At 39.1% G+C, this 23,383-nt stretch overlaps 1 protein-coding gene across 2 annotated transcripts in view; it reads left to right on the top strand.

Moving 5' to 3' along the window:
* The window catches only part of INTS7 (integrator complex subunit 7), a 43,884-nt gene extending 21,944 nt beyond the window's left edge, over positions 1-21,940 (top strand). For both annotated transcript variants that reach the window (XM_064648296.1, XM_064648295.1), the window contains exons 19-20: positions 540-725; positions 1,680-21,940. In XM_064648296.1, coding sequence (XP_064504366.1) covers positions 540-725; positions 1,680-1,967 — 474 coding nt within the window. In that variant the 3' untranslated portion in view covers positions 1,968-21,940. The remainder of the gene's footprint in view (positions 1-539; positions 726-1,679) is intronic.
* The last annotated feature ends 1,443 nt before the right edge of the window (positions 21,941-23,383 follow it).

Here is a 23,383-nt window from a genome sequence, read left to right on the forward strand (position 1 = left end):
GAATTTTTCTTGATTCTGAGTCTGCAAAGCTAAATAATGTTCTGGTCCCAGGAAGGCAGCTTTTCCTTTAAAAAGCTAGGTTTACTATTTTGAAGAAAATTGTGATATGTATCAGCTGACTGACAAGAATGACTATATATGACTATGGTCATATTTTTTTGTTTTACTTAAGTGCTCGGTTTTTTTTGGGGAAAAATGAAAGCCTTAAGTTTTTTTATATTTATTCTTATTGCATTTCACTTCTTTGTTCAGCTTAATATACTTACTTGCAGCTATTTTGGGGGAAGATTTTTTCCATATCTTTTGTGGAAGTATAGTAAATGAAACTGATATAAACACAATATCTGGTATTGCTGCTGATGTTTTTTAGTTAATATAATAAAAGGTCTCAGATAATTTCTGGTTTTCCATTTGCTGGTTTTCTTACGAACCTCTCCTTGGAAATTTTTCTTTAAGAAGGTGTCCTGTTTCATCCTTCTATTGTGTTTGCTTCTCTGGAGGCTTATAATTACATTTTGGTCTGTTTACTTGTGTTTCAGCTTGCTCTGTCCCCATCTCCAAGGAACCCAGCAGAACCAATAGCAGTACAGAACAATCAGCAATTGGCCCTAAAGGTGGAAGGAGTGGTTCAGCATGGATCTAAACCAGGCCTTTTCCGCAAAATCCAATCGGTCTGTCTAAATGTCTCTTCAGTGCTGCAGAGCAAATCTGGACAAGACTATAAGGTATGGATAGAATAGAGCCAGGAGGAGTCTGAAGCTCTTTTGCTGTGTTTTCACGTTCTTTTGTTTGACTCTGGTTAGCAGAATTTTCAGGTTGAAACAAATGGGTGGTTCTGTTATTCTTTCACTCCTGACAGTTGACATTCGAGCACTGGCCAGAGCCAGGCATAGCATCTGGAAGGGATCTGGGATTTTCAAATCTGCTATATGCCAATACCATTTTAAAAACAACTTTTCTTCCAAAGAAAGAGGCTTTGTGATGTTCAGAACAAGTCATAAGGCATCTGCTTGAGATCAGGAATACTCAACCTAGGTATATATCATATGGAACTCCACAGGACAAAAAAAACCCAGGAGCAGATTATTCTCTACCACATAGTCTCTAGAACTTACTCATCATCATTTTAAGGTTCTTTTATTTAGTTTATGGAAATCATGAGGACAGACTGTCCAAATTAAAGAGCATCTAAGGAGATACTAAATTTATTAATTATTTAATTTAAGGATATTAAATTTAACTCAACGGTTTTATCGAAGATTGCATGCCTGGAGTTTAGGTTCTGCTGATGTGTGGTATTTGGTGAAAGGCCTGTTCTGGTGGGTTTTGGGGTTGGGTTTTTGTTTGTTTGTTTGTTTGGGGTTTTTTGAGGGGGGGAAAAGGGGAAGGTTTGTTGCTTATGAAAAACAGAACTAGGAAGTGTGTAATGTTTGACTTGCATTACTCTGTGGAAAGCTAGAACCTCAGGTAGAAAAACTTGTTGGCTACCTTGCTTCTGTGAGTAGATGTAAAAACTCATCGATGAAAAGGCGTGTCAAGCTGTCTCAAACATGCACTGGTCTAGGAAAATTGAGGACAAAATTTTCTCTCTTTTTTCTTTCTTTCTCTCAAATGGAGAGCAGAAAACTTATTTTTGACAGGTTTATATGAAGTGACATTTTAACCATCTCTGTTCTCAGATTCCTATTGACAACATGACCAATGAAATGGAGCAGAGGGTGGAACCACACAACGACTACTTCAGCACTCAGTTTCTGTTAAACTTTGTGATACTTGGCACCCACAACATCACAGTAGAGTCCTCTGTAATAGATTCAAATGGTATTGTCTGGAAAACCGGGCCTAAAACAACTATTTTTGTTAAATCTCTTGAGGATCCGTACTCCCAGCAGGTCCGTCTCCAGCAACAGCAAGGACAGCCGCCGTCCCAGCAGCAACAGCAAAGAACTGCATACTCACGATTTTAATCCCCAGAAGTGACTGGTCAGCTGGTATTGCAGTTTTTCTTGGAAATTTTTTTTTTTTTTTTTGGAAGACCTACAATTATAACCTTCTCCTAGAAAGCCCCAGATGCCAATTTGTTGCTTTTTAAATTATCTGGGGTAAATTTGAACTCGATTCAGCAGAGGCAGCTGTTCATATTTGGAGTTGTGCTCTTACTATAAGAACTTCTACCTGATCTCTTAACTTCTGTTTACAAACCTGTTCCAGCAGGCTCCACAAACTATGATAGCAGGGGGCACTTAAGAGCTTCTTTGACTGTGTACTTTCTGTGCTGTCATTTTTTGAAGTACATAGGTTCTAATGTTAGGCTTACAGAACATCAGTAAACACTTTGGCTAGTTATACAGAACTGAGTGTAATACCAAGGTTGTATCTTTTAATGTGAAGGAATAGGCAGGAATATCCAGAGACTTTTATTTCTGACATTTCAATAGCAGCTTCCAGTATTTGACTGTTGTATGTGTATTATTACAATTCATCAGCACTACTTAATGCATGCATCTGGAAGAAAAAAATTTGTAGCTCACTTCTCATACCCAGTCATTGAAGAGGGAGGAGACTGCTTGAGGTGTTGCTGTCTGGAGAGGTCTGCAAGAGGCAGAGTTTTACAGGTGGGAACAGTGACTGTTTCTGAGATGATAGAGAAAATATTACTACATTGTTTTTAGATTTTCATGCATCTATATTTCTGAAGCCTTTCATTTAGGTGGGGAGGGGGTATTCTTTTAAGAGGGAAATTAACTGGCAAGTGGTCATTCATTTTAACTGCTTTGTTTTTTAAAAGGAATCTTCTATACCAAAGCCTTGTCATCTTGTGTACTCTTTGACCAATTTGCTAATCTTAATTGTTACTTTTGCACTTGACTTGAAAGAGGTTTTTGCCACTACTAGAAATTGATTCACAATAATTTTGGAAATACACTGCTTCGTACATAGTTTTCATGTTGAAACTCTGTCTGTCTTCAGACTCACAGGCAATAGATCACATAACATGACCTTCACCTGGTCCTCATAAATAATCTCTGCTTTTCGATCAGCAGAAAAGTAGAACCCACTTGAGTGAAGAGGAGGAGGGATGGCACTTCTTATAGACTTCACTTAGTAAATTGTTGGATCCCCCTCATTGCAGCAGAAATTTTCATTGTTATTTTCTCGATAAATTCCTAAGATATTTGTTATATGTTATTTGTTCAAATTGACTACACTGTAGAAGCTGGCTGGAGCTTAGAGATTTTGCCTGCTTTATATTCAGAGAATATAATAATGAATTTTGTAAGCTAGGGTTTCCTTGGCATAGTTGAATGTAGAATTTTTTTCTGTGTTTTCCCATAGTAGTTACCTAAGAAATCAACTTTCTTCCTTTTGGCTTGAGACTAACCAAAAAAATTAAAATGGAAGGGATCACACTAGATGTCATAATATCTTGGTCAGGCTGTAATCATAACTAGAAAAGATAATTGAGATGCAAGGTTGAAATAGAAGACTCACAAAGTTGGTGAAAAATTCACCAGCATCGTTCTTAAATCTGATTTTTATTTTGGGCAGGAGGCAGAAACTACCACTGCCTTTCAGGCTGACTGGGGAAAGTGGTGGTTTCTGTCCCCACTTTTGTGGCTCTATGCCTATAGTTTTGTGTGTGTGTGTATACATATACCTGTGTATGCACACATACGTACATGTAACATCTAACATCTTCATAAATTACTTGGATGCAGAACTGGAGGAGATACTAAGGAAGTTTGCAGATGACACAAAACTCAGAGGAGCTGTTGACTCCCTCAAAGACGGGGAGGTCCTGCAGAGAGACCTCGACAAATGAGAGGACTGGGCAGTCACCAACTGTATGAATTTCAACAAGGAAAAGTGCTGGATTCTACACCTGCGATGGGGCAACCCTGGATGTTTGTACAGGTTAGGGAATGGAAAGGGACTTGGGGAATATGAGTCAGCAGTGCCCTGGCAGCCAGGAGGGCCAACCATGTCCTGGGAGGCATCAGGCAAAGCATCACCAGCTGGTCGAGGGAGGGGATTGTTCTGCTCTGCTCTGCACTGGTGTGGCCCCATCTTGAATATTGTGTGCAGATTTGGGCACCACAATGTAAGAAGGATATTAAGCTATTGGAGAGCGTCTGGAGGAGGGCATTGAAGGTGGTGAAGGGCCTTGAGGGGAAACCATGTGGGGAGTGGCTGAGGTCGCTTCTTCTGTTCAGCCTGGAGGAAATTGAGGGGAGACCTCACTGCAGTCACAACTTCCTTGTGATCTCTTCTCTGTGGTGACCAGTGACAGGACCCGAGGGAATGGCCTGAAGTTGTATCAGGAGAGGTTTAGAATGGATATTAGAAAAAGGTTCTTCCCCCAGAGGGTGGTTGGATGCTGGAACAGGCTCCCCAGGGAAGTGATCACAGCACCAAACCTGACAGAGCTTAAGAAGTGTTTGGACAATACTGTCAGATACATGGTGTGACTCTTGGGGATGGTCCTGTGCAGGGCTAGGGTTTGGAGTCAATGATCCCTGTGGGTCCCTTCCAACTTGGCATATTCTGTGATTGTATAGCTACATCTAGTTGGATGGTCCAGAAAGAGAGATTCACCTGGTGTTTGTGTATGCAGTCTGTCAGATTGAAGATCTGAACTTTTTGTGGTTAGTTGGGTTTTTTCATTAAAGCTGTAGATCAGTGTCTTAACCACAAAATCCTCAGTATTGTAATGCAAAAAAACCCGAAAACCACAGAACTTTTCGTTCTGCATAATGAATGTGTGTTTCTTCCTCTCTTATTGACCAACATGTTGCTGGAAACCTGTGAACTCAGAAATTCCAGGACATTTCCATGCTGGGGAACAACTTTCTTGTAAGTCATGTGACATTCACAGTGCATAGCTAAACTTAGGAGGAGCCTAGTAGAAAAAAAACCTTATCTAGGGAAAGCTCTCCTCTGGCCTGAGGCTTAACTGTCTCTGAGCTGGTAAGATTAGCCCTGCTACAGTTGAAAAAATTGTTCCTTCTCCAAACAAGTTTGCTTGCCTGATCTGAGAGGCCTCTAGAACTCCAAGAACTTGTATCAGTTTTTGAAGCCAGGAAATAACAAAGTCTGAAAATCTGAATGTTAGATATGGGAGATTGATTGCAGGATGAGGGTAAATGTCTTCTGGCAAATTGCAGGTACTATTTATTGGAAATTAGCTTGTATAGGAAGGTCACTTGCTGTGCAAATATCTGTATTTCTAACAAACTCTGAAGGACTTCTTATGCTGGCTCATTTGCAGGTTAGTTATTTGTGTGTGCTGATTAGGAAAGACCCTGGACCTGTTAATAAATTGTCCTTTTATGTAAGCACAGTGTTTCACTTTATGTGGGGTTTGTAGTGAGGTTAATTCTTTGGGTGTGTGATTTGTTTGTTTTCTGACATTGTGTATTTTTATTCCTAATACACAGTGAAATACACTTGGCAAACAGAAACCAAGATTTGTATAGCAAACAATGACTCAAAATACCTACAGAGAAGTCAGGAAGGGTGTTAGAGTTACAGCAATATACAGAAAGCTGCTGTTGCAGCTATCAGCAGTGAATGTGATCCTTGACTATTAATAGAAGCAGGGAGGTTATCTTGCTTGAATCCTGCGTTCTGTTTCTGGTGCCTGTACTTGAAGATGTGCAACAAAGTATTTGGAAAGTACTTCTATGATGCAGACCCAAGTTAAATCTCCTTAGTGTTTCTCAATAAACAAAACAGTCGCTTCATCACTACGCGTAGCTGCACCCTGATAATGGAAGACAATTCAGATCCGTTTCACTTATTGGCAAAAGAAAGAAAATATTCAGTGGCTAGACATTGGTCTTGAGGCAGCTGCTAAGAATACAAACAACAGAAAGGCTTATGCAGAAAGCTGTGTCGTGATCTGGTCCTAATCATTAAGATATGCTTTCATCTAGCTTTGATAAATTGTTGGGCTGGGGAAGGGTGGAGGTGATTGAATTAAAATGACTGGAGGTATTGATAAAATGTGCAGTTCTGCATTAAGACAATAGTTACTGGTGCTTAGGCTCTATAATTTGACTTGACTTCTCCATGGGTGATGTAGCCAGTTACTCTCTGAAGTACTTACTACTCACATTCTTGTGAACATGTGCTCAGGCATACCAGAAAGTGTCATTTCTAGATTCCTGGCTAATCCCTTGCTCAAGGCAATGTGGAGCTCAACACAGAGTGAGGAAGGAATTTCCCCTGTCAGATTCTAACTTCCTCTGGAATTCAAAGTGTAATCTCCTGCTAAGGTCGTTCAAGTGTGTTTCATAAGTGATTCCCTGGAGTTGCACTCATCATGGGTATTCATGGCATCTTAGACTTCCTTTCCTGTTTCTGTTTCCTTGGATATGCCCTCATTTTACCTGAGTACTGAAATGCCTTAATTTAGCTAAGTTTTTTATTACTTGATAATGGATGTATGTATATATTTGACTTTAACCCTTTGAAACTGTGCAGGAATTGGACAGGTCTAGAAGCGTATTCAATATTTCTTTAAACATACACATAAACTTAAAGAATTATTTTATTTAGTGATGTCACAACTTTAGTTAAAAAACATAGACCAGTCTGTTGAAATAATTTATAGAATGAATTATATTGAATTCCTAAAATATCCTTTGAATAATATTCAATGTGTATGCGTATAGAGAAAGAGAGATCTCATGCAAGAGGTCGTACTGTCTCATACTTCTTCCACAGTATGGAAGCATCTTGCCTTCAAAGTAGCTACATTTCTTTTCTGGCTGTTGTGTTTCTGTTCACCTACAGTGCTTTGCTGTCTCCTTGGTTAGCATATTTACACGTGTCCTTTTAATTCTTGCCAGCATCTTCTCTGAACAATCTGTTCGTTTTTGTGCAGGTGTATTCAGGTATCTGCACTGTGCAGACCAAGAAGAGATGGGGAAAATCGAGGGTAGAGGGGGGAACCTAGGAACCCTGCCAGCTCTCAAAGCAGTTCTGAGTGGAACCCAAGAACTGGTAGTTCTTTCTGCTTGACTGCTGTTACTCTGTGTCCAGCACTGCTGGAGCTGCTCTTGCCTCACACATGTAGATGCCTTCGAGGACACAACCTTAAATGCTAAGGAAAAAGGGGCTTATCCAGAACCTTGGCTTATTGATCTCCCCAAGCAGAGCATGATAGAGACAAAAGCACTTCTTGAAATCAAAGGAAAACCAAGTATTATATTGCTTTTCTTACAAGGCACATTATGGAGTATCGCAGTTACCTTCTCCCCATGTGGATTTTTAAGCCAGGTGCTGCTTTGCGTTACCAGGAAACAAGCCTATCTTAGTGGTGACCCTAGATAGTTCATGGGTTGTTTGCGCTCCGAGGGACGCCTCTCTGACAAACAGCAGCTGCTCAAATTCACTGCTGAAATCACAGATTGTGTGTATTTCAGTGAGCACTCATCCCACTTCTGCACACTTTGGAAGGTTGCTCTGTTCTGCTGACAGCCAGCTGAGGAAGTATTGTCTTGGTGTTCTCATTTGCTTTTAGGATAAAGTCTTTACCTCTTGCTTGCCCACCTCAAAGCAATGCTATCAAAATTAAGGGCAGCTTGGCTGTATGTTAGTGAAGTTTACACTTAGCCTCAGCCTCCTGATCCAAGGATCTTAGCCAAGGTAAGAGCAGTGTTCAGACTTTTGAGAGGAAAAACTTTCTGAGATTAGAAAGAGCCTGTGACAATGTCTTAAACACTTTAATCTACTGGATACCTAAATAGAAAAAGCTGATTTTTCTTTTTTGTGATTTTTCTTTTCAGTGCTAAACAAGTGACCCAGTAGAGCAGACAAAGAGATACTGAAGCTCTTTTATTGTATAGATATATAACGTGGGCCAGAGCCATTTCACAGACTTGAAAAACATCCCTTCCTTCTTTTTCAATAGATAGGGAACATTCACATTCCCTCAGATTTGAGTGTGGAGTTCTCAAGAAGTCTTTTAAAACTGTGATTAATAAAAGCAGTTGTTTTGAAGGTCTTTTTAACGGGTATCAATGGTGACTACAAAGCTCCAAAGAAGACAGGATAAAATAAGAGACTCATTTAGGTTGACTGATTTAAAATACCTTTGTTTAACAGTTTAAGTATGTGGCTTGTTGGCAATCCATTTTATGGAGCCCTTCCTTGCTTCCTAGAAGCACTAAATTTAGGAATGCAGTTAATGTGAAATTAAGAGGCTTAACACACAGCTTCTAACTACAGGACAAAACCAAGGAGTAGCAGCTGAGCTAGAAGAGACTGTGATAAATATAAACTGAATGGTATGTGGATGGATGGACTCTGCCAAAGATGGTAGGTGAATCCTCAGGGTAGAGTTTCATGCTTCACTTAACACAGTCTAGGTGTGTGGCATTGCTGAAAGGGACTCTCTTGTGCTTATTCCCGACTCCATCTTTGCTCTTTGGATCAGATCACAAGTTTATCCAGTTAAAACAGTTCCATTTGTCTAGGGTGTTTTTTCAGCTGAATCACCAGGTTTGTCTTGACTGACTGTAAAGCAACTTGACCAACGAAATCAGTATAAGAAAGGCACTGGGTAAGACGTATGGTGTATCCCAGAGGTAATAATCAACTGTTGGACCGACTGACCCTACATCTGCTGTGTATTTCCATATTTAACACGAATCTGGAGGCAACAATCTGTTCACGTACATCTGAACTGTGGCATTTCTGCATGGCCAGCTCGGGAGGGCAGGGATCACTGCAGTGGTTACCAGCCAGCTGTCCAGCCTTCCTGTCTGCTGCGAGTCGCCACCCACGAGGGAGGTGACAGAAGGGAAGGAATGCCCTTGTGGAGCTGTGGCTGAGGCCAAGCCTGTGGTGTCAGTCTCTGCTCTGAGTAGGTGAGGGGTGCTTGAATACCTCCTGATTTGCCAGCAGTGCATGTGGGCAGCAGCTGGCAATTGGGAGCGATGACGGCTGTCCAACTTATCTTGTTTCACAAAATCCTGAAGCGTGCAGATGTCAAGGTTCTGATTTCAGGTATTTTAATTTTTCCTACGTGAACATAGTGTTATTCCTACGTGAACACTTGGAAATTTTGGCTAAAGCTAGGCTTTTATCACTTAGCCTTCAATACACTGGCACTAGTTTCATGGGTACATATTTGCAGAAACTGGTCTGTGCAAATGACAATGTCCAAACTAGATCATTGAGTAGAGTGGAAAAGCAGCATGGATGGACACCTCTCAGAGCTAGTCATCCACTTCAGAGATACAGGAAATTCAGGAGTTGTAATAATTGACAAAAAATGTTGTATGACCTCTTCAGAAGGTCTTTCCCTCATTTAATGAGGGAGGTACAAAAGCAATTATAATTAATTATGCTAATTATTGCAACTCATTAGTGAAGTTGTTGCTCTGACATGTTTTTTCCTAAGCAGTAAACTGATCCTGCCTGCAATGTACAAACTCTTATAGTGTGTTTCCTTTGTGTCTCTCTGTCACCAGTAGTGAATTGATATGCATTTTCACTCTTGCAGAGGTAAAAGTTTGCCTGACAGTCTTCTGTGCCCCGGTAGAGAGACACAGAACCTTTCCTTCTTTCTCCTGTTGTAAGGGTTTGCATGTTAGTGTGGACAAAGTCTTTGTGAATTGGGTAGGAATTTCTGAGAGCATTAATTCTAAATGCATCTGGGTAGTACAACCCACATAATAGATCCCCTGGAGAGGTTTGTATTTCTGTTAGCCTGAGTAAATTAGGTTAAGAACAAAAATATGCGCTGATTTTCATTTTTAGAGGGAGTAGGGCAGTACAGGAGAACCATAAGAATAGCTTGAAGGCTGTATGTTTAGTTCTATTTCTGATATTTCAGCCTGACTGTAAAAAGAGCACTTAGTTGTTGTGTTGGTTTTCCTTTTTAAAACAAAACAAAAACAGGTAACAACAACAAGCTTCAAAACCCTAATTCCTTATGCTTTCAGAGTTTTAGGAATTCACTGGTCCTATAAAAAAAATATTGTGCTGTTTTGTGGAGAGATATTTTTTCTTTTTGTATAGGAAAAAGGAGGACACAACACATGACTCTTGACTGTGCTGCAATGCCTCCAGTAGTTCAGCTTGGCAAGATAACAAAACCAGATCAGAACTTAGATGGCAATTAATGCTTTTGAGGGAAAAAAAATAAAATGTCATGCTGATTAATCGATCTTTTAAAACAAACAAACAAACAAAAAAAGCCCAACAAAACTTTTCTCAACAAAAACCAGTATTGCAGATCAGGTACTCATGTTCAGGTCTGTCCCTTAATGATTGAATGTACTAAATGGCAGATGGGAATGTTGATGATTCACTGAATATATTTATGTATATATTAAACACTACCTCACCAGAAAACAGCTTACCAAGAGGGTTATGGAATTTAAAATTTGTTTTCAGTGGAGCCCGTTCTGTAGTACAAATACAGTGAGCTCCTCCTGTGAAAAGACAGATGGGAGAGCCCTCTGTGGTGCCCTGCTTAATCACCTCAAATGTGCCTTTCTGCATCCCTTGGGCTTTGTGCTTTCTGGGCACTGCCCTTACAGTCATGGCTAATAACAGCATTTGCACAGGCTGTCCTGATTTCAGACATCTACTGCCAAGTCAGCCACTGTTTACCTGTGATGTAGTTTTTCTGATTCATGAGTTCTCACCTATGTCTGACCACTTACCTCCTGCTGGCAGAGATGAAAATATTCTTTGCTGTGAAAAACTGCTGGGAGATTGACATCCTCTTCCTGCTGTAAATCTTTGACCACTTCCAGCAGGTCCAAGGCAGCCCAGGGAGAAGTTGGCATTGACTACCTCAAATACTCTGCTGTGCAGTCTGAATAAATTTGAAAAATGCCACTTTTAATCTCTTGAGCTTTTACTTTCAGCTGCTTCTCTACAGTCATGATAGCCATAAATCATGTTTAGCATAATCTCATTCCTCATTTTTATTTCTAGTACTTGACTCCAGGAAGTGTGGCTTAAAAAAAATAAATTAAAGAACCAAATGTTCAGTAAAATATGTCCTTCCAAAAAAAATTGTCCTTTCAATAATATTGTTAGACAATTCAATTAGCTTTGATTTGGACTTTAAATACCCAGTCTTGGTGGACTGTGCCTGACGTATTTGGCCATTCAAGGAGTAAAGGAACAGCAGCATAGGAACTCAACAGAAGATTTACAAGCCAAGTGTCCACTTAACCTGTGGGTGGGAGTTGGGCAGCACTTGTGTGACTTGCAAGTTGACAAAAGTTAATGGCAAGTTAGTGATTTAAAAATGTATCACTGTAATTATCACTTGTTTTATTTCCTCATCTCCACCCTTTGGAAGTGGGAAAAAAAAATCAGCATCCTCTGATTGTGTTCACAGAAATTATTACAAATAATAAAGTTTCTTATTTAGTAAACTACAGTATAGCAATATTGAGATGACTGGGAATAAAAACATAATTGATTTTGTCTTCTACCTTTACTTCAGGAAAGACTCTTGAGTAGTGTTCTAAAGAAGCTGTGGAGCCTGGGTTAGTCATAGGAGTTTACCTGTTTGAGCAGTGATTCATTTGTACCTGCTCTTAGTTCCAGCTGTGCTGTTGGTAATGAAAAATTGACGGCTGAAATTACAGGAGAGAAGTAGAAAGGCCTTTGTCCAGCAAGAGAGCAGCAGTGCTGCCTGAGACATAATTTATTCACCAGTGATTTGGTTACTCAACAGTCTACATGGATTCATAAGCCATTCAGGAATCAGATTTCTAAGCAGAATGTGGACAGAAGTTTCCTTTAACGTAGGACAAATGCCCTTAAGACTGTACTAAGGTTGACACAGGGCACAGTATCTCTGCCATGGTTCTGTATTGGACTTCTGGTACATAATTCATGCTCAGCAGAGGCAGTTGAGACCATGACTCATTTGTGCCTCTCTAAAATATTAAACTTTCAGACCACTTCAATTCCAAGCCTGGCAAGATACACAACCTGATACAGTAAAATATTTATCTGTGTTGTCCAGACAATGGCAAAAGAATCTAGTAATTGCAAAGGATGCTACTTGTGATTAATGTCATTATTTAATTATTTTACTTATTATTTAAATATTCTACTCTACCTAGGAGTAGAAGGGACTGCAGTTGCATGGGCATTCTACTTACTAAAGTATGTTGGAAATGCATGAAAGTTTTGTATCTTTTCTTCAAGAATTTAGGCCTTTAAAGTATCTGTGCATGTATAAGCAACTGACACTCTGAAGGGGGATGAAAGAAAAGAGAAACTGGACAAACTTATACTTCTGTAATAGCAAAGATTAAAGATGAATTCTAAAAGAGAATTTGAGAAGGGCCTTGAAGTATTTGAGTTTTGGTGGGGGGGTAAATATTAACCATGCATTTCATAAAAGCACTCAAATAGCACGTTAAGTAATGAAACTACTGATTAAAGACTAATTTAAATGTTCTTGATGATCGAGTCTAATTTAACAGAATTTGTTCTTCTGAATTGCTAAAACTAGAACCTTGTCCGTAAGCATTCTTTTTAATCTAGCTGGTAGTAATAGCTGGAATTTAAATGCTTCTGTGCTTGTTTGTGTGTTACTTTCTTTAATGGCAAATCCAATAGCATTGTATCACAGATTCAAAATTTGGTTTTCTTGCATTTACATAGGCAGCTCTGTTGAACTCTGTTTGCAGACAACGGATGTACTTAGGAGTGGACTTAGCCTGGAACTGAATGCATGCAAATGGCTCTATATGTGAAACTCTAGACTGCACTGAAAAATCTGAGTATTCCAGCTCATGTTTCCCTGCATAATGAACTCTCTGACCAGTATGATCAGATGATACAAAAAGTCATCTTTGGTGTATACACAATACCTAGGTTCAGATGAACTGTTTTTAATGAGTAATTCATATTGTTTATCTTGTACATTCATTTCTATCCTTTCATTATGCATTTGCATACATTGTGATGGCCTTTTGTAGAAACACGGCAGGATTTTTGTAACAGTTCAACTGAAATTCAATGTGGACTAGATCAACTGTTAAGAGGCTTGGTAGGATCTCAGCAACACAGCTCACAGGGTAAAGAGCTTTTGTGAACAAGGGTACAGAGAGTTTTTCTGTGGTACTCAACACTTTTTCTATTGGAGCAGACTATTAATCCGTTGTATTTTGTACAGTTATTTCATTTGTCATCTGTTTTTAAAGATGGCGACCAGAGACAGTGTGAGGTTTTGGCATCTGCTGATCTCTGAGCTACAGGATTGCAAGACTCAAGTTGCAAGTCAATGTTTTTTATCTTTTTGTTTTGATCATAAAGTCAAGGAGTGGTGTTTTCCAAGGCCTCTGGCAAATACTGGTGAAGAATGACCGCTTCTGGGTGTGTTGGCTACAGCAGTGATTTGTGAATCTTCCTGACTTCCTGCAATGGTCTAAACTTCTTCAGAGTGTATTATTTAGTGTGTTTGAGCAACCTTATGTGAACACTTTGTTAACTTTTTTTCCCAGCAATCTACTGCCTTCATTCTGCAAATTCACAAGTGGATTCTACTCAGTTGTGTCATCATTCAGCTGCTAACTTGCACCTTTTCATCCATCTCCTTGAGACATAATCCATAGTTTCTAACGGGTTGTCCTGCACATCCAGTCCTTCCAAGTATACCTAGTGATTCTTTCTGTAGTTCACTTAAGTTATCTCTACAAAAGTTGTGGTACTTAGGAGTTTATGTCAGAGAGAAGGAGGAGCAGAATGAGCTACAAAATCCTGTGGCTATGTGTGGAGGGGCAGCAGCAAGGATCACCCTCGTTGCTTTACAGTCACTGACAGCCTCTGCCTGACCAGTCTGTGTTAGGGCTGCTCTCTTCCTTGCTCACATTTCACTGGGAAAATTTAGTGCCCAGGAGCAAGTGTTAAGGTGCTTTGGCAGCATAATGAAGAGCAGAGATTCCTCACCTGGAATGTAAGCCTTTCTGCTATAGATTTGGACACGTGTAATTTATGTTTGCTTGCAGTCCTAGATACTGCTGCTGCTGTCCAGGAGAGTGGAGCCCAGGGTATGTTTTTGTGGACTCATCAAATGGCTGATGTTGGTTTGGGTTGGTTGGTTGGGAGTGTTGTTTGTTTGTTTGTTTCTTAATGTATACCACATCCTTAGGGAGGAGATGATCAGTATTTAAGGAATGTAACTACTCCTATACTACCTCCACTTGGAGACAGAAGTTACCACAATGAGTGCGTGTTGCAGGGAGTGGAATGTGCAATATAATTTACATAGTCCAAATTACTGGCCTCCACCCCAATTTGAGACAGCAATAGCTGATGTGGAACTGGAAGGTGTCAAGCCCATGCTCCCACTACTCCCTCCCTTCAGGGAAGGAAAGAGTTTATCACTGGGCATGGTAGATACTCCTGCAGATGCTTGTGTCCAAGACCTTGCCCTGGCTAGGGTTGCTGTCTACTAGGTTGTCATCTGGTAATCTCAGGCACCAAAATAGTCTGGAATTATAGTACCACCCCATGGTATGTCCTGTTTCTTCACCAATCAAGCTTGAGAATCCTTATTAACATGTTGTAACAAGTCCAACATAATTTGTTCTTCAATTGTTGGTAGATTTTATTTTTGTGTTCATCTCATCTTCAGTAGCTTTGCTTTAGTAAGGGTCTAACTCCAGTCATCACTGAGTATTAACAATGGAAAAGAGGATGTGAAGGTGGTTTTGGGAGGCAAGTTTCCCTGCAATATACAAGTACAGAAAAAGAACATTGAATAGTAGGTTAAATACTTAATCCTACACTCTGCTGTGTCTAGCTATTTTTCCAGCATATTATTGCTTTGATCCATACTTATAGCTTGCCAATCAAGACACATTTTATGACAAGATAACATTTTACATTCTGGCTGTGGCTGGAACTTTCTGCTTCTCTGTAAATTTTTGGCCTAAAAGATTTGAATTAATGTCTTCTCTTTAGACAGATGCTGCCATTTAGAAGTGTTATCTAAAAGACATGCTATTAATTCTTGACCTCAATTAAGTCAGTACAAAATTCTCACAGCTGAGTGTGATAAGCAGTTATGGTTCTATGATACTGAATTTGCTGTGATGTATCATTTTATTCAGCATTAACACAAGGCACATCTTGCTTGATAATTTTTCAGAACCTTAGCACATCAGCCCGTTTTCTCTTCTCTCTCCTCCCCCTGCCCAAAATCTAATTATAGTGGCTTCCACTGCTGTCTCTCAGTCTTGACAATTATAAGTAGAAGCAAGCAGAAAGACCTGAGTTATACCAATAACCAGACTTTATTTATCAGTCTCAAAACTGCATTTAATAATGCTTTTTAACCCTCAAAGCTGGGGATGGATCCCCATCTGAACAACATGATGAGTGTCCTGGGATAAGTATGCTGCAGGTGCTGTGTCCTGCTCAAGGAGGCCATCAGACCAGGTTGTGCTCTTCTGCCTCCTCCTGCTCTGAGCTCTTCTGGCTCCAGCTTCCATTTGAAACCTTGAGGCTGTAGACTGGAGAGGGGAAAGCTGGGACCTTAGTGAAACCGTTCCATTTGAGACAGCATGAGGCACTATGCATAAAACACTGGTGGGTTGATGAGCTACAGCTTGGGCCAAATGGGATCAACAAGGTGAGGGAGATGTATCCAGAGGAGCTCAGTCAAACTGGAACTACTGAGGGCACAGTATTTGTACAGGGAGAAAAAGGGATAATAGTTTTGCAGATGTTTGAAAGGGGGATTATTTTCCACTTGCATCACTTACGTTTAATAAAGAGCATCTCTGTTGTGATTTTACAGGTTTTAATATTTTTTTTTCTAAATACTTAGTAGATTAATAAATCTAAGCAAAAATAGCACTACTGTTATATCTATCATTTCAAAACCTTAGTTTTGTTTCCTTCTGCCTTTTTGAAATGAGACCTAGGCTAAGCAAATCAAACTATGTAATCCCTTGTGGTCTGGCTGGATTCATCTGTGCCATTAGGACTGCTTTTCTTAGCCACAGTTAACAATGGTGTAATGGATTTTATAACATTTTATTAAGTTGAAATGCATCAATAGCACTAATGATAAACAATTGTGGTATTTTAGGAAGAACAATTTCCAGCACTTACTGCACATGCCAACCTATGGAGTTTTGGGGGAACGCTTGACTCTGTGGCGTGAAAATATGGAGTATTTGTCCTTTACAAACATGTTTGTGCTGTGGCACAGACTTAAGGAAACTGATCTTGGATGTCTGTGGTAAGAAGTATGTAACAGCACTACTTTCATATCTAGATAAAAGTTCCTGATGACGACTGTTGGCTAGTGTAAATCAGGTTGAAGTGGCCTAGCTGGGAGTTGCTGTGGGGAAGATGGGAAGGGGTTTTAATGTTGATGCCAATCATATGACATGGCAGATGTAATACTGCCTCCTCCCTTCCTCTCCCTCTGATGCACATTGGGGCTGTTCCTGGCTTAGGATGATAAACTTAATATGAAACTCCAACTGAGATGTATAAGGGTTTTCTGGAATCCAATCTTCTCCTACCTTGACTGAAAAAAAAAGGCTTTGTGGTGACCGAATTGTGGCCTTTCAGCACCTGAAGGGAGTCTATGAGAAAGACTGAGAGGGACTTTTTACAAGGGCATGTAATGGTAGAACAAGGGGGAATGGCTTCAAATTGAAAGAGAGTAGATTAGATATTAGGAAGAAATTTGTTACTGTAAGAGTGGTGAGACACTGGAACAGGTTGCTCAGAGAAGTTCTGGATGCCCCATCCCTGGAAGTGTTCAAGGCCAGGTTGGATGGGGCTTTGAGCAAGCTGGTCTAGTGGAAAGTTCCCTGACCAGGGCAGGGGAGTTGGAACTAAATGATCTTCCAGTCCAAGCCATTCTGTGATCTTTGTCTCTGGAAAGAAAAAAAGAAAAAAAAAGTAGGATACCTTTTAATGCATAACTGATAGTGTTATCTACCTTAATTAATGATTACTCATTAGCCAGTGCCAACAGTAGCTTTAACTGAACTTTTCCCAAAGGAATGATTAATTGCTGTTAACACTGGACATCAGTATTCTACATTCAGCAGGGACAGCAATAGTGTTTTTCAGCCAGGTAGTGAGACTGCAGAGGATGTGGGCAGTCTAAATGCAAATTATGGTGTAACTTCTCCTTTTGGATTTCCCAGCTTTGCATTATTTCTTCAGTCAGCTTGAGCTTGTGCAAAAACTGCATAACCAACTTGCAACATGGATGTATTCGTGACCTTCTTGTGGTAACCAAGTTAAACATAGTCTTGAGGAAGCTCAGCAAACAGTTGCAAAGCTGCACATGGTGTCATAAGACAAGGAGGTTGCATGCTGTGCTAAACTGGGGCAGGGAAGATGAGTTTTTTAATAGACCTCTGTCTTGATCGAATTTCAATGATGGTATTTATTTTACAATATTTACTTCCTGGAAATGTACAGTGGACCTTGGATCAGACCTGAATAGTTTGCCCCAAGTTCTTCAGTCAGCTCAAAAGGGATGGACCTTTGCACTTTGCACAGTGCTGTTTGAAGTCACTGGAATTCAGCGCATGGACAAATAGACTCCCCTACAAAAGCAGCTGTTTTTGTTACACTGGACTCTTTACTTTCTTTTTCAACTAGACAAAACACCACTTTCCTGAAACATCAAAATTAATTTTAGATTGCAGTGATATAGAATTCAACAAACACAAGAAGGATAAAGTAGTCTGAATACCTCTTTAATTTTGTAACAAGCTGTTCACTAGGGATTTAAGTGTGAGAATCATCTTAATAACAGTGATAAGTATTTATTTAGGGTTTGATCTACAAACATTGACTTGATGTTAAGAGTTTACCAAAACCCAAGTAGGTCAGTCTGGTAAATGTTGACTTGAAATAACCTTGAATGAGTTTGAAGAAAATAGGAGCTTCATCTGATGACTGACCACACAACATATGATCTTTATGACCAGGACCATACAGTGTAGTGCTTAATTTGCCAGTACAGATGGAGGAAAAAAAAAATAGAGATAAATTCAGGGCAGTCAAGTTCTTACCTTTTTTTTTTTAATGGCTAATCGTAAAACTGTGATAGCTAGAAAATTATAGGAGTCCCATCTGCCTAAACACAGGTTGGCTTCATCTTTGTGTTTGTACCATGCTTCCTTAAGCAAGCTTTATGGGCTTATAAGAATCTCACAAAGTGCAAACTTATATATAATCAGGGTATCATCATTGCCTGAAGTAATATGAGCCTGTAAATGTGATTGAACTAAATCAGTGTCATGGATAAAAGATTTCATAACCAAGCTGACACAGAGCTTAAAGATTAAATAAGTAGTTGGAGTAACTCTGGAGCTCCTTTTTTTTCCGAAAAACCCAAACAACTAAACCAAACAAGCCCCACACAAATCAAAAGCAAACACTCAGCTCAAACTTAGCTTGGTGACAGTAGTGTCAATGGGTGAAAAACACCCATATAACTGAGATAAGAACTCAGCTTTGCTGTGCTCTACTCAAGCGGCCCTTTGATTGGCACACACAGTATGGCAGAAGCACATCACGTACAGTAGCAAATGAAAGTGTTGCTTGCTGGCCATCTGGTTGCATCGTGGTGTATCTGTTACCCATCTTCAATAAGTGGTCTCTGTCTAAAAGTCTTCAGTTTAGTTTCAGTGAGAAATCAAACACCTCAAAACATCTGAATTATTCAGCTCACAGTTACATGCGTTGATATGGAAACTTTATTATGGCATTGTAGTAACAGGAACAACAGTGGTTTTCCTGTAGGGAGATATATGTATTTGTTTACTGCAAAATTGAGGGTCACATGAAAAATATCACAAACCTGAGGCTCAAGGCAATGTTCCTCTATAGTTAATGTTAGGTTCTTTCTTATCTTATACCCTTAGGAACATTGTAGCAAGAAAAGTCAAGTTAACTTCTGCCTCTTTAAGTAGATCGAAATATCTTTTGAGGGGATTTGCTGTTTAAAACCTAACTTTTCTTTTGAGAGCTAACCTCTCTTGTTTTTAAGATTATATTGATTTAGACTACTGTGAAATACCTTACAAGTAACCTTACCAGGTCTGCATATGAGTTACAGAACATGTAGCTGGAACAAGAAGGCTTATATTCCTGATATGCTAGACCAAAAGCAACCCAAAAAATTATGAGGAATACATCTTATGTAAAACAGACTGAGATAGAAAATCCAAAAATGCCATTGTGTAAAGGTTAGCAAGCTCTGCCTAAGTGGAAAATTATGAAATTTGCATATAGGTGGTAGAAGAAAGGGAGAGATGGTTACATCTGCCTCACCTTCTTGACTAACTGGGAAATTGTTCAAATGTGATGTATTCTGGTCTTTGTCTTTCTAACAAATGGTGAAGTTCATGAACAAAGATGAGTGTGCTGTTCTAAAGTAGCTCCAAACTCCCTTCATTTGGTCTTTTTATGTTGTAGAAATAATAAGTACATTCAGACATTAATCTATACAATTTCTTTTGGGAGATCAGGATAGCCTCCACTTAAGCATCATATGGCCTGGTCCCCTTCTGTAGCCTTAAACTTAACAGATACTGGTTATCACACTGCTTTTGTGCCATAAAGGAAATAAATATATCAAAAAAATAATTAAAAACAAGCCCTTGACGAATCATAAATAACAGAGTACTTCTAGATTTTAGAACATAATCTCCACCTGAAAAAGTTTATAAAATATCACTTTATATGTTCCCTACCCAGCAGATCTATTTTGACACTTGGACTCAGCAAACAACTGCAGAATACACGATAAACAAAATTAGCTATCAAATGGGACAACAATACATTCCCATAGAAAGCGCCCAACTATGTTGGCCGATTAAATTGAGCAGCAGTAATCCACCAGCTGAGTGCAATCTGAAGTGCAGAGGAGGGAGAATGCAGTACAAATCTTAAGATTTCTCAATGTATAACAATCCATTTTGATGTAGGATTTACTCAACGGAGTGATGGGACCATAGCCAGACCCAGGGTTAGAAGTGAATGGTCTTCTCTCTTTCCCAGTGTCCTTGATAACAGATAACATGTACACTGGTATTGAGTAGCTGTATCTCCTGTGTCATACGACCCCCTTGGCTGTGGCTTGGCTTGCTCTGAGGGCACCTCAGAAGCTGTGTGCCAAATTTTAGTTTTTACTTTATGTTGGACAGAACTTCAGGCATTACTTTGGAGTTGCCTCACTGGAGCCAGAGTTGGTCTTTTGTCTGTGTCTAACTGTAGAAAATTCCCTAGGGCAAAATTACAAATGCAATAATGCCTGGTTGTAAACTGTTTACTTGGTCTCATTTAGGCTTACAAAAATTTTGGAATGAAATATTAAATAGCTATTTAACAATCCAACTTGCATAATATTTAATGTTTCCTGATTTAAAAAAAACAAACAGCAACAACAACCAAACCACATTTGGAGTCAAACACTGCTACTTCAATTCTATTTTTATTTACTCAGGAAAAAATACATTTTGTTTAGTCTCTCTTACACTAGCAATAACTTTTTGTTTATTTGTTTGTGTGTTTATATAGATTGTTTGTTTAAAACCAGAAAAATATTTGTTTTTTGCCACCTTTTCCTAGAGAAAAAAAATGGCCCTAAAACAACTCAAGACCTTAACTTGGCATCCTTCAGTCTTGTTCAAATGAACACTATCTGAGATTGGACTCAAGTTAGTAGAAGGGCAAGAAAAGTTTGCATTTATCATAAGCCTGAAATTTTTGGTCACACTTGTGGCCTTTTCTTTGGGGCCTATAATTTTTTTTAATGTGAAAAAACTTAGCCTCTCTTCCAGGAGTTTAAAATATTAGAGAAAATGAGCAAAAGTGATAACTCTGTATGCTAGAGCCATGGGAACTAGTAAGGCTGACTTGTCTGCAGCTGGCTGATCTTGGGAAAGAGATCTGGAGCGGAGAGCAAGGGAAGGGAGCTTGTCAGAGGGCTGAGATTCAGTGTCAGGTCAGTTAAAGCCTTTTTACACAAATACAGGAATGTGATAAGTGTTGAAGTCAATGCCTTTTTAATATCTTCTTCGTATCACCCAGAAGTGTCCTTATAAGAATTAAAATGCAAACAAAAGCATCTTTGACCAAAAGGTTAAATAGTCTGATAACATTTACTTCCAAGAGAGAAATGAGAAAAGGAAAGTGGCCTGGGTTTCACATTTTGTGTGTGATAAATGGATGTGAGTCTTCAAAAGGAATATGCATCTGAAAGATTACTGAAAATAGATCTTTTAAAAATCGTCCTCTACTGTGGATGACTGAGAAAGAACATGAGATCAGCTTGCCACTTAAGATCAAGGGTCTTTGACAAGCATAGTTCCTCCTGAGGTACAGCTGGTAGAGATGGAGTGACTGACACTGTCCTTTAAATTTAAGAATTTACTTGGAGAATGGATGTGATTTTGCCTCTCATACAGACTACATGGTGGAAGCTGCTGTTACGGAATATTTTGGAAGGTTTCACTGTTCTTATGAAAATGCTTAATGTTCTGAAGGACAGTAATGCAAAAATCCTCCACACCAGAGTATTTGACACTGTAAAGCAGCTCAGAATTGAAGGTTAAATGTAGTAATTTTTTTCCAGGTCCTAAACCTTCCTCCCTTTTGTATTGTGTTTTGTTTTTCTTATCTTTTTTTCCCCCTTTATTTATTGCAGACTATAGAAAACATAGTTTCTTGGTGCTTCTTTAAATTGTTATTTTTCCAAGTCCAATGTAACTACTTAATTCACTTGAGATGCCTTCTGGATTTATGCACCCTTGAGTATATTCCCTATTTCATGTTAAGCCTCTTCCAACAGTCTTTGTTCTGCAGATGTTCCCATCTTTGTCGTTCTTCTTGGCAGTTTTGTCTACTTTCATCTTTTCTGTAATTTTATTTATTTTTTAATAAAATTTTATGAAATTCTCCAAGTAGCAAGTTGTTCTTTCCGAGAGGTTGGAAGCAGTAGTTGTATTCTGCTGTGTAGAATTTCTGACATTTCTCAGGCTATTTTCTTGTCTTTGCTCTCTGTATGACAGACCTTTGTGATTTTTAAAGGCAATTTTGTTTTTACTGTCATCAGCACACGGCTGCATCCCCCTAACCCTTTTTTCCCAACCATACAGCATCCGCAACTTCAGTTTGCTACAAGGAAAGCAAACAGGGAGAACTGATTGAATCTGGTCGAGACAAATGAGCAGCTTTTTATTTGCCAATCTTTGACCCAGACAGAGGTTCAAAAGAATTCCAAAACTCGCTGTTTCCTAACTCCAGAAACAAATCTTTTAGTTAATTGGTGTTTACAGTTTCAAGCCTGGATTTCATTATGGTTATCCATGCCTCTGTGACTCGGGGACTACTTGAATGTCTGCAGTGCATTTCCTCCTCACAGCTATGCTTGCAGGCAACTTTAATGCTACAGTAAAGTTGGAATGCAAATATATGCCATGGAAGGGTAGCGCGTGAGAATGACAGTGGCTGAGCACTTCTTGAAGTGTACCCAGAGATGAAAAACGTTATCTTCTTCAAAAGACTTTCAAGGAGTTTATGACTGAAACCTGACTTGAATCTTGCAGCCAGATACAGTGTTTAAATCCAGCCTGTATGAATTAAGACTCTTCTGGACTATGCAGTAACCCATCTACTGTTTAGGATAACTTGTTAAAGTAACTGAATATGCTAGATGTGTTTATTACTGTGTTAACATTCACATCTCAGTAATAATACCAAGTTTTCCCTTATTATTGGCCAGAATAAGCCTAACCTTCTTTTAATGTGTTTTTGGTCTGTAGGCTTTTCTGGAGGTGAGTGGAAGACAACTCCAATATTTACTTATCAGCTCCAGCAGTCCTTGACATCACTTAATCACCTAATTGTATCAATATTTGTATCTGTATCTACCAGTTAATAAGCACATTAAAATACATTTTTACAATGATCAATAGTGACATCCCTGTCAGTATTTCTATGAGGCTGAAAAGAAGATGTTATGGGGAATATTCAGTCAAAAAATACATAAACATTAGAGAAATTATTCAAAAGGCCACAAATTGAGAGTTGCTTATATTAATTTTTTTCCTTTTTTGCATGTATAATAATAAACTGACAAACAAGATCTAATGAAAACTTACGAAGCTCAGATGTTGAGGAATTGCTTCCAGAAATCAGAATTATTTTTTTTTTAAATAAAACCCCAAAACCAGTTGGGGAACTTCTGAGCTTCAGAGTTAACAGTTATTGACCAAATTAAAAACAAAACAAAACAAAACAAAAAAAAACCAACCAACCAAACAAAAAACCCCAAACAACAAAACCCCAAACCAATTCTGCTGCTTTGAGTTGTTTCCTCCTTTTTCTTCGCAGAAATGGC

The sequence above is a fragment of the Pseudopipra pipra genome, chromosome 3, assembly GCF_036250125.1.
Source record: "Pseudopipra pipra isolate bDixPip1 chromosome 3, bDixPip1.hap1, whole genome shotgun sequence".
NCBI classification, from domain to species: domain Eukaryota; kingdom Metazoa; phylum Chordata; class Aves; order Passeriformes; family Pipridae; genus Pseudopipra; species Pseudopipra pipra.